We start from the raw sequence: 12,657 nt of genomic DNA on the forward strand, positions 1-12,657 counted from the left end.
TCAACATTTCGAACCCGGGTATCAAGCAGTTCGTTTTACAAACAGGGGGGCGCAACCTCCTAAATTATTTTATGGGCCGGTCCACCGTCATCCGTAGTCAAGGAAGTTGTATATTTTTCCGTCTTAGTGTAGTTTTTTAATTTTCCCACTGTTAAAGAAGTCACTTTTAAGGATAGGAGATTTCCAACATCTCCAAAGTCTCCTTCTACTAAAACATCCACTGCTAGCATAGGTACTAAGCTTACTTTTGCGTTTTTCTTTGGATTGTACCGTCGTTCCCTGCAATTTCTATTCTAACCCAAGCAGACGGGCATGGGTGCTTATCGTCATAATAACATAATGTTGTAATCTTATTTTTATGGTACATCTCCGTTCTATTAATTAGGTCAGTTCGCACATAGGTTTGGTCACTGTAGGAATCAATTGCCATTTCAACTAATTCCCTGTTCAATTTTCCATATATTTTATGCGTAATTTTTTTCCTTATTATGGGTCATGGCCCAGGCTGTCGTTTTATGTTGTTTTTGGTCATGTTTACTGGGGCAGTTTCTTGCAAAATACCCCGTAGTACCACAGTCATAGCAGGTTAATTTTCCTTGTGCTGTGTTATAGTGCCTATTTTTGTTATACTCTCTGAATTGAAATATGTCTGTGTCCTCAACTTCCTCTCTTATTTCGGTCCACCTATTTGCAATTTCCGTCATTTCTTTACTTGTTTTTGGGTTCTTTGCTTTCAAATATATGTTCAATTCTCTGTGGGTATTTTTAAAAAATTGTTCCATTACTGTTTTGTCTATCACTTCCGTCAATTCTTCCTTTATCTCCTCTGGGTCTTCTATAATTTTCTAACTCTAGCCATTTTAAACACGTATCTTTTAATTTGTACCCGAATTCTTTATAAGTTTCGTTGTCTCGTTTTCTTTCGCTTCTAAACCTCCTTTGAAAGTGCTCAGGAGGGGTTGAAACTTTTCAAAAATGGCTTGTTTTAAGTCTTTCAAAATCTCTTGAGTAGCGTATCGGTAATGCCTTAAAAGCAGTTTGTGCTTTGTAGTTAAGGAAGGGCTGTATTCTTGTCACCCAATTTTCTCTCGGTCATTCATTTAATCCCGCGGTTTTTTCAAATTTGTAGAGGTACAAATGTACATCTTCACTGCATGCAATAAATTTACAGCGGACGATCCCTAAGGCTCCTGGGAATTTTTCCCTGCAATTATTTGCATTTGTTCTCTTCTATTCTCTCTATCAGCCTCTCTCTATTCTTCTCTGGCTATTTTCTCTTCCTTCATAAAATTTAATGTTTGTTGTGTAGTATCTGTTTGAGCAAATTCCGGCGCGCCCCTGCTGGGAATTAGGCTTTTGCTACTCCCGCTACTTTATCTACTATGATTCTCTCTGTCTTTATATCCTCTTACTTCGTTTCCGGATTCTGTTCGTTCTATAATTATATTTCGTCTTACCCGCAACTCCTCTACATTTTGTACCTCATCTTAAGGGTGGGTTTGTCTTGTTTTACCAGTATTTTCATATAATAATTTTTCTTCATGTATAATCGCCACTGGTTCTTTTGTCTGAGTTTCTCTCTATGGGAATAATTCTTTTTGAATCTGCCTCAAACTCTTTTCTTCCTCCACGGTTTGTACCGGAGATCGTTCTATTACTGATTTTGTTTTGAAGATTTCCCCTTACACGTGTCTGATATGTCTATTTCACCCCCTGGGTGATATATGGTTTTATGTGATGGTGTTTTTCTTAGGGTATTTCCACGCGGGAGTCGCATACAATTGTGTGTCTGTATACGATTTTTTTTTACCGCGGTAGTTTTTTTCGAATCCATGTCCAATTCTTCCAACTGTCCCTTTTCTGATCTTGTCTGAATTCTCCGTTCGTCCGCCATTACTTCAAGGTTTACTTAACGTCTTCCGTCTAAATGAAAATCCTTTTATCAATGTCTCTTTTTATCTTTTCGTGAAAAATTGTTGCGTTTTAATTTGCCGATTGTATGTGGGTAACGCAGCCTCCCTTGTCTCACAAGTCAATTACTTGCGTGGTATATTGATTCTTAAATTTTATTACTTATTATTATTTAGCTAGGCAAAGCCCAGATAATTAATATAGTTTTATTAATTGATTCCGTATTTTTTTTTTTTATATGTAATCACAATAGGCTATTCTGTAAGCTAAATTAAATTATCTATTCGAAAACGCGGAATTCTTTTACTATCGGTGTTGTTAATAGCTCCTTTTCTTGCTGCCACCAATATTATACTGGTAAGCCACGATGCCACCAGTATTGGTGTGGTAAGGTACGGGTGTCACTACTTATTGGTGCAAAAATGGTGCTACACCACTTAATGGAAGGGGAAGCCCCAGGTTACACTTAATATTATAATGGGATGCCTACATTTACCACAACAGTTTTGTAGATACCGGGTTTGACAACAACCGATTAATAGTATGCCCTGCCCCAGGGTATGATAATGCGATCAAGTATTATAATTGCCAAATTCTAAGGCCAAGGATGTACCCAACCCGGGTCACCACTAAAAAATATCTAACTATCTCCTTGGACGTAACGAGCCCCCCTATACAAGTAATAATGACGGTATCTCGTAACTGTTCCTACCGTGTCTGGGTTCCTGGAAAAATTAGTCTAGACGGCTGTAGAAAATATCTTACATGTAATCTTCCAAAGGTCACATACATATAACAAAAAAAGAATAGACTTCCCCAGAAGGGGTCTTAATGTAGACTAACTCAAATTTCGTTCTGTACAAAAACTTTTCATAGGGGTGGACCTTCGCTTGGCCTAGCCAATCCTCTCAATACCCATTCAAAATCCATTCCACTTTTTCTTAACTTTATCTTTCAATGGCTCAGGCAAGGAAGTCCAAAACAAAATTTAGTTCAAAGCTTACTTATTGCGAAAGAATCTAGCTTAGACACCAGAACTGAACTTAGGATTAAAAATTATCTTATAGGCAAATATAATTACAGAAAAGAAAATGGGTCATTTATCTGAAAAGAGAAGAAACAGGGGGTGGAACCCCAACATTGATAAATAATCATATTAATTGCTGAAAACTCCCCAGTTCAAAATTGTATTTGAGAGTAATTATTATATTTATTTTCAATGTTGTAATAAGTATAAATAAAAATATTTGAAACATAGTTGGTTTTCCTATACAATTCGTTTCCTAATGAGTCTGGGCATTAGCCAAACTCTTGTTTCTATGGAAAACTATTTCTGTCTTGATGAGTCATTGAAAGAATTAAAAACATTAAAATGAATATTTGATATTAATTGCTGGAAATTCATCAGTTGAAAATTTAATTTCACTGGAACTTTATTTTTATTTTCAATGTTGTAATAAGTACAAAACGAGATATTTGTAAGATACTTAGTTACTGGCAAAGCGCAAATGATGCAGCAGGCTTTTAGACTGACAGTTCGGGAAGGGGGAAGGGGAAGTAGCCAAACTCTGGTTTGTAGTAATTTTTGTTCGTTTTGAGCTTGATCTGCATTTTCAATTTAGGTTTTACCCGTTTTGAGATGTATTTATTCATTTATGTTAGTACCTGTCGTATGGTTGCTTACTACGATTGTTTGTTTCATTCCTGTTCGTTTTGAATTTCATTTATTCTTTAATATTAATTTCTGGTCAATTTTGAGTTTGAATTATTATAAAGGTATTTGTTTCTGCTAAGCGTAAGTTTAATATGGCCTTTCTTTTTCTGTGGAAGACTTATTTTTCGAAAAGTTTCTTTTAATTAATGCGTAACAACTTACATAATCAACTTGAAAATTCATTAAAAACACTTATGAAACGGTTCTGGAAGGCGAAAAAAATAAATACAATATCACTTAAATTATTATTTTTCTGAAGAGCCAAAAATTGATAATTGACTGAACGACTGAACCTGAAGTTTTTGGTGAAGACAATTATAAACCAGTAACACAAACAAAAAAGACAAAAAATACTTACGTCCTAGTCTTTCCTTGACACTGCATTTGTTAGATCTTGAAAGAATCAATGGCTGCTTGAACTTTTTTAGTAGTTTTCTATTAAGGACGTTCTTGATCCTGGAATACAGAACGAGTAACTAGACGTAACTAAAAAAATTCTAAGCTGAGCCAGCCTTTACTCGGGAAAGACCTTTTCAACCAAGAGATATTTTTATGATTTTCATAAATTTCGATCTATTAGCCTATTTATCTTACTTTTTTATTATATTAATGAAGCCAACTATAAGTGGTTTATTATCTACAATTCTTGCAGTGTTATATATCATCACAGGGATACCAATATTATGGGAAACAATAGTAAACCTCATCGAGATGGGCACCTCATCTCGTAGCAGTGGATTTCATCTGTAACAAATACCATAGCCCTACCCGGAGTAGCTTCCATGCACAGACAAAGAAATCCTACGTTCCAAACTAAAGTAAACCCCCTCGTCAGTAACTACTGACGTCTTGGATAAAATTGTCTAGAGGGTGAACAACACACCTCCGGATTCAGACAAGGACACTCTTGGTCACACATTCAAAGCTGGAACAGTTCTGTGTAGAAACTTTCAACTATTTATAGACTCCATGCAGCCCTTTGATCTTGTATGGTGAAACGGGGTATGACAAGTCAATATATTAAAAAAAACATGCACGACGAAACCGCAGTTATGCTCTAACCCACAAAAGAGACAGAGAAACTTGCAACAAACTCGGGTGTGCTTAAGGGTTGCATACTGTCTCCTCAACTATTGAGTGTATTTTTGCACGCCAGCCTATTCCTACTATAAAACAAAGTAGGACTCAATATTAGTCGAGTCAACCTAGACACCCAAGCTTATGCTGGCGACCTTGATAAGCAAACTGAAACTATACCAAGTTTACAGGCCTATGCTTGGTAACGTGTAATAATTCAGAAAAGACACAAGTCATACACACAACAAGACACCCTAACTCATCTCCCGTCCATGTAATAGTAAGTGGCGAAGTTGTCGAGTCTGTAACTCATTTTCAAGCTCACTACCAAGGTAAATCCAGATAGCAATTACTCTAACGACATAAAAAGAAGACATACTCTAAAAAGTAAAACCTCCAAGAGGTTGCCCCCACCTCCTCAAGAATAAACATTATCAGCAAAACCTGAAGCTAAGCCTCTTCCACCCCTTAATCGGCCCAGTTACTGTGTAAGCTTGTAAGACGTTGACTATGAAACTAGTGAACGAAAAATACTGACATTCAAAACGAAATACCTTCGTCGTACGTATAGCCGGGTTAAAAAATCATAATAGATTCTCTAACCAAAAACTTCAAGAACAGCGATAGAGGGGAGTAACAATGCTCTGGAAAAAATTGACAACAGATTAGGCATTGTTCATTAGATGGAGAAGTCATGACTGCCAAAATTGTTTTGGAGATCGAGTGGACGGCAACCAACGAACTAGCAGACAAAGAGAGAGACAAAGTAAGACGACCTCGTGCAGTTTTAAAGAAAGCGGGTAACTGCACATCTTACAAATGCCTGGTACAGTAACATGTAAATAAGATGGCACCAATACGACTCATGACGACGTATGGGATATAAGTAAGAAATAGTAAAAAAGGGATAGGTTTTATATCCATAAGAATTGCCTTCCTCCACCAATAAATTCTACTTTCCTCCTTCTATGGCTGGTCCTGCAAAAACAGCCAACATACTTACAGTTAATATAGCAACATTAATAAAAGGAAATTGAGAATACACTAGACCAAATCCTTGTAACTGTGTCATTGCAACCATAACCTCTCAATTTCAGACATATAAACTTTGTGATTGTCTCTCTACTTATAATGGTCCGGTGATCATTTATGGAAGAATTCTTACTGATAATTAAAAACGCATAACATCTCTGTATACCACAACAAAACAACTATTACGACACGAATGAATAGGCCCCCTGTATTTTCATAACAAAGGGCTGTGTTGTCTTGCCGTTGCCACCAGGATTACTGTACATGTTAGGACACCGTGACGGGTAACCCGTGCTTAATACAGTGACCAAGAGAAATTGCCTTTAGTCTGCTGTTATAGGATAGTATTTCTAATCTATCCCAGCTTTGGCTGTATATCAGGACTTAAAGAAAATATACCGGCATTCTATGTCTCTAAAAACATGGCGACCAGGCCACAGAACAATACGCCAAGGCAGTTTTGGTGTCCTTGTTAAGAGTCAAAAGTTATCAAAGAAAAACAAAATCACAATGCCCTTTTCCCCCAAATGCATCAGTTCAAAATTTTTAGGTCATTTTGTTCAAAATAGTTCACAGGTCAAATAACTACGCCCTCAGGGTTGACATACCAACCTCCAGTCTCCGGGCAATGGCCACAAGTTATGCAATTTGCCCATTGTTAACATATACGGATTTTTATTGAAAAAGATGGCATCTTTGATTGTGGGTCTCCAAAAAGGCTTAGGGCATTAAAGTAAAATTTCGAGAAAATCTTGAGAGATGTCGAACAAAATCAAAACGCTATGTGCTGTAAACTGCTTTCTGGTTGTAAAAAGAGAATTTTAGCAATATCTAAATAACAACTGAAAGTATGTAGTTGAAAATAAAAGGTATTTTTAAGAGATATTGAAGAAATATTTTAGGGCAACCACCCCAATCCCCTTACTTTTTAGGTGCCTCCTCTGCTCAACACTGATAGAAATTTTCGATTTGCCATTTGTTTAAACTAGTCACAGGGTCCTACAGCTATATTTATAAGAATTCCATGACCTAATTGTCCAAGGATCGTTGATTATGCAAATTGCCTATAGTTTACATGCAAGATTTAGAAGCCTTATGGGGTGACATAGCCCCCAAAAGCTTTGGAAAGGGATGCCGAAAACAATAAGAAACCGTGTGTGTTGCTGATTGTTAGAAGGACATATCACCAATATCAAAGGAACGGTTGAGGGTATTAAGTCGAAACTTTCAGGGGATACTGAAAAGCTATTAGGGGGTAATCAAACGCCCTTATCCCTTTTAGAGGGTCCCTCACCTTATCGCTGATCAAAAATTTTAAATAGCGATTTTGTTCAAAACAGTCAAAGTCTAGTAACTATGCCTCCAGGGATGTTATGACCCCCAGAGCCCCCAGGGTATGGACTATAAGTTATGCAATTTGTTGTTTTTTTTACACACAGGGTGTTTCATTAGAAAAAATGAAGAATTTTTTCTTCAGGGTGAGAAGGTTAAGGGTATTAAGATTAAACTTCGAGGAATGTAGAGGGACATGTTAAACTAAATTTAAAGGTATTTTGTGCATTCTGTTTATCAAAAAGGAGAATCTGCAATACCATAAAAATAGGTGAAGAAATTCAGTTTAAAGTTTCAGAGCATGTTCAGGAAGATGTTAAAGTGGTCGGAGGGCAACCACCCTCCGACCACTGTTCACTGTTTTAGATGACTCTTCCTTTGGAACAGTCATCTAGTTCAACATAATCGAAAAAAGTCTAATAACTATACCTCTAGGGAGGACTTGACCCTCACAGCACTTGGGACAAGCGCTGTAATTTACATAAGTGACCCATTGTTTAAATACAAGGATGGTTATAGGGGAAAGGTGGTATGTTTCATCCCGAGTCTCCAAAAAGGCTAAGAATATTAACATAAAACTTCTAGAAAATGCCGAGGGAGATGTAAAACAAAATCAAAACACACTATACGGAACGGCTAAAGGTGTTAAGTAGAAACTTTAAATCTATGTCGAAAAAGGAACAAAGGGCAGCCGCCTATTCCCCCTCCCTCCCATCCCATTTGCCCTTTTAGATTCTTTCCTTGGAACTGATGGAGATCTTAAAAAGCTACTTAATTCAAAATAATTTCAACATCTAATAGCTAAGTCACTGGGGATGTAAGGCCCCCGCAGCCCTGGGGCAAGGAATGTAATTTATGTGGTTTGTCCATTCTTTATATACAGAATTTGTCATTAGGAAAGCGGGAATATTTGTTCATTGATGTGTCCAAAAGGGCTAAGGGTATTGAGCAAAAATTTCAGTAAATGCTGAGGGTTATGTTGAGCTAAATAAAATAAACTATGTGTATCCAAGTTATCAAAAGGCATATCTGAAAAACCTTAGGAACTGACAAGGCCATCAACTTGAAACTTTCGGGGCAGCTACTACTACTATTGCGTAAATACAAACAACAAGTAGAAACAACAGGGAATTATTTCTCAAGACAGTGGAACTTTACCCTATATGAATTTTTCGACCCAATAAACAAGGACCGTCCTCAGCAAAACAAACGAAAAAATATAAAAAAAAAAAACTCGCATTAAAGTACTACCATTAAAACTAAAATCTTTTAGTTCTATCTTCTTTTCTTCAGGGAACCTCAACCAGGATGGGGACATAAAGTGAGGTGAAAGAAGGCACCACCGTCCTGAGGTGGAAATATTCATTTAGGGTAAAGATTCCACTGACTAAAGAAAAAACTCATTGCTGTTTGTATTTATGATGAAAAGGCAGTGTGGTGTTCGTCGCAACTATTGCAGCTGCAAATGAGAGTGGTTGTAACTGCAAGTGTGACTGCTTCCAACTACGACAACTTTCAACTGTGACCGCAACTGCTTGCAACTACTACTACATCTATTCGTAATTACTTTCAGGGAATATTGAGGGGGTTGCTAAACTCTGAAACTTTAATGCTGATAAAAAAAATTAATTTTATCATAAAAACTTTGATGTTGAAAAAAAAAATAGATTGAAATTGGAAAACTTTAAACTTTGGCATTCACGAACAAAAAGAAATAAAAAAAAAACCTATCCGACAAAAAGTTTTCAAAAAAAGTAAAGAGCCATAATAAACTTACCAACAGCAAAAATAAATTCATATAACTCAAACTCAAAACGACCAGAAATTACTATTAAAGAATAAATGAGACCCAAAAATACAGAAATTAAATAGAAATCATAACAAGCGAACATATAACAGATACTATCATAAATAAATAAATCTTAAAAAGAGTAAAACTTAAATGGAATATTCAATCAAACTTAAAATGAAAAAAACAACACTTGTGAGTGGTTGACTTCCCCTCGCCTAACTATAAGTCTAAAGCCTACTGGGTAATTTGTGCTTTACTGAAAATATTTTAATAAATATATTGAAAATTATATTACGAATATTTATTTTGTACTTACCACAATGAAAATGAAAATAAAAATTGCAGTGAAATACAATTTTGAATTGCTGAGCTTTCAGCAATTAATGTGATTGTACATCAAATATTCAGTTTAATTTCACTAGTTTCAAACAACAGTTCAAGACACATAGCTTTCAATAAAACGCAAATGAAGGAGAAGGCTTTAGACTGTGTTAAGGGAGAGGGTAGTAGCCAAACTCTCGCTTGTAGTGATTTTTGTCCATTTTAAGTTTGATCTGAACATTCAAATTATGTTTCGACTGTTTAAGATTTATTTGTTCCTTTATATTTGTACCTTTCGTATGTTTGTTTGCTAAGAATATTTATCTAATTTCTGTTCGTTCTAGGTTCGTTTATTCTTTAATCGTAATTTCTGGCAGTTTAAAGTTTGAATCATTATAAGAATTTATTCCTCCGGGTCCTTAGTTTAATAAGGCTCTTTAATATTCTTTGAAAACTTCTTTTTTGCAAGTTTTTTTTTAATTAATCAAAGAAAAGAAAGCCGAATTTAAATTTTTAACAGCAGATATAAGACTAACCAACATACTAAAAACTTACACGAAAAAAACTGCTATTCTTCTTTGCTTAAGGAGACGAAACCAATTAAAAAAGGGATATTGAATCAGCCCATTATCACCAAATTCTCTAACTATAATAAAGCGCTCTTAAATCTCAGTTTTATTATTATCAATATAACGTGTAATGATATGACAATTGTTATAAAATTAAAGATGGTAAAATTAGATAGTCAAGCACAAATTTTAAAGCAGAACTATAAGAAAAAGGATATTATCGTAACCAAGAAATTTTGAAGAACTACTAAATAGTTAAACATAAAATTTACGTAAAACCAATTTATCTGATATTCAAATAGATGTCCCTCATAACACACCCGTAGACACGTCAAACTTCATTTAAATCGTAAATCCGTTAAAATTAAGAATTTATGAAACAGTAGACCACACGTTTGAGGCTAATATTTCAAAATAACTGCCCAAAATCAAAATTTGACAATTATTTATTGCACAAACAGAATTTGGTCTTTATTAAACTTGGTATTGACAGATTCTCTGGGATATTGATTGCAAGACCTATATTAATATTAAAATCAAGAGGGCAAAAAAAAATATTTCACAGCTACGCGGACAATAACTACCAATTCAAATACATTTCTGCTAGCAACCTTTATTAACAACTATTATTAAAAATGAATTTTTTGACAACACCGCCTTTTGACCTATTAACAAGATATATTAACTACAGGCAACGCTTAAAAATTAAGAGAGTAGAACAGAAATGAATTATTACCATCGAATGACGGTGTTGTCAAACAATTCATTTTTAATAATAGTTGTTAATAAAGGTTACTAGCAGACATTCAAATGTATTTTAATATGTAGGTGAGTATATACTTTTTTATGTTTTAAGCGTTGTAAGGGGAAAACATTGTCAAAACCTAAAGTTTTACGTTAACATTCCATGTTAAGTCAAAGTTTACCAGATTTTTTTTGTATGTTTTCTAAGTAAATTAAATGTTTCTAATGAAATGTTAACAAAAAAGTGTCCAAAAGATTCCAAACTTGAAGTTTTTACAATGACATTTTATTTAAGCTAAGGCAATTATTCATATTTCTACTTCATTTGTTATTTTAAATTTTTTATGCAGTTACTTTCGTTGTTTGACGGAAGTAGTTGCAAGTTGCAAATTATAAATGTAAGTAATTGTAAATTATATATTTTATTTCTATCTATTTTAGTTTTATATATATATGTTTTAGTTATAATTTTTAGTTTTAGTTTCTAGTTTGTTTTTTTTTTACGCTGAAGACGCCTTGTTATATACGAGCTAAATATTCGTTGGATTTTTGTTGTTTCTCTTCGCTTTCATTTACTGGCCATAGACCCGTTTGTCGTCTTTATGTTCATTTCTTTGTTTTTGTGACGTAAAAGATTTACTAGAATCTTTTTCTGTGTTTTCCAAACCAACTAAGATATTTTTCATGAAATGTAAAAAAAAAAAAAAAAAATACAGAAATAGGAGAATGTTGTAAGTATACATTATACGCGTTGAAGTGCTCGTAAGCATAGTTTTTCCTAAAAGAATGTTGCTGAAAAATCGAAAATTTTGATTTGTTATTCCTTAAAAGCAAAATTTAACAAACATGAACAGAAACTACAACACAAATAAAAGTAGAACTACTGTTCCTTCAACCTTCCGCAGCGCTGGATATTATTCGCTAATTACTTGACCCGCCTTTGAAGTGTCCTTGAATCTGTCTTTAGCAGCCCGCATTTAGGGCTGGAGAACTTAAAAATAAGGGATCTGAATTATATATGTCTGAACAAATATGTGTGATATATAAAGAAGAACACAGATGTATGGATTATACTAAAATATTCCTCCAAAATTAAAACAAATTTATGCGAGAAGGTGAGTAAAGGCATTTTACACAGAACCCAGATGTATAGATTATATTAAAATATACTTCAAAAATTAAAACAAATTTATACGAGAAGGTGAGTAAAGGTATTTCAAATAGATTAGTGGTGGCATTGGTGGCAGTGGTGGCAAACAGTGGCATTTTAATGGTTGCAGCAAACAATTCAAGTAATAAAGTTTTCTATGACAGATTGCGTCATCAGAGTAGGGCTTGAAAAAGAAAACTTAATACATTATCTGGCAATATCATTCAGCAGCATTAACAATGGATTCTTCCTAAATATATTTTTAATACCTAAATCTTTTATTTCTCTACGAGATACATTTTAAGGGATTTAAATTTTCCTACTAGAAAAGCAAACCGACAAATAAAAATGCATCTTACCTATTTTCAACAACTGGACCGCTTCTTGTATATGCTCTTTGAAGGGCCTTAAAAAAAGGTTGTTATTAAACTTATCTATATTAAAATGTTATAACTATATCATTACTTTATTTTGCTTAACTAAAATTAATAGTAACCCTATATCCTATACGTCCTTCTTGGATATGATTTAGACACCTTGCATATGTAAGACACAGTTCTGATGTTGTATTTGTATTAACGATTTTCTTAATTGCCACCTATTTCCAGAAGAGAGCTTTTACTCGCCTATATTGAAGAGCTATGGAGGGGATTGGGATATTTCAATTTACAATGAAGGTGTGACCGACTATATTAGGTTCTTAAATAAAACGGTTTTTGTTTATTCAAACTTTACAGCCCTATAGATGTGTCTAAATAAAAATTAATTAAAAAAACAAGTTTTTTCAACTGAAAGCAACATTAAAACTTAAAACAAACAGAAATTACTACGCATATGAAGGAGATTGTTCCCTCCTCAACAACTAGCTCTTTACGCTGAAGTTTTTTAGTAATTTGAAAAAAGCGTCTTATTGTTTCAATTAAACGTGTTTCAGGAGTCATTCTTAAAGAATTAGGACAAAATTCAAATTTTAGCGGAAAGCGCGGAGTATTGAGGAGGAGGCAGCCCTCTTCAT

General features: G+C 34.4%; 1 protein-coding gene across 1 annotated transcript in view; it reads right to left on the bottom strand.

Moving 5' to 3' along the window:
* Positions 1 to 12,657, bottom strand: part of LOC148952804 (uncharacterized) — a 125,606-nt gene that overhangs the window by 50,839 nt on the left and 62,110 nt on the right. The window contains exons 5-6 of the mRNA XM_089087428.1: positions 12,002 to 12,048; positions 3,984 to 4,081 (exon numbers count right to left, since the gene is read on the bottom strand). Coding sequence (XP_088943554.1) covers positions 3,984 to 4,081; positions 12,002 to 12,048 — 145 coding nt within the window. The remainder of the gene's footprint in view (positions 1 to 3,983; positions 4,082 to 12,001; positions 12,049 to 12,657) is intronic.

Source organism: Artemia sp. Qi Xiang Cuo, chromosome 4 (genome assembly GCF_049724085.1).
Source record: "Artemia sp. Qi Xiang Cuo chromosome 4, ASM4972408v1, whole genome shotgun sequence".
NCBI classification, from domain to species: domain Eukaryota; kingdom Metazoa; phylum Arthropoda; class Branchiopoda; order Anostraca; family Artemiidae; genus Artemia; species Artemia sp. Qi Xiang Cuo.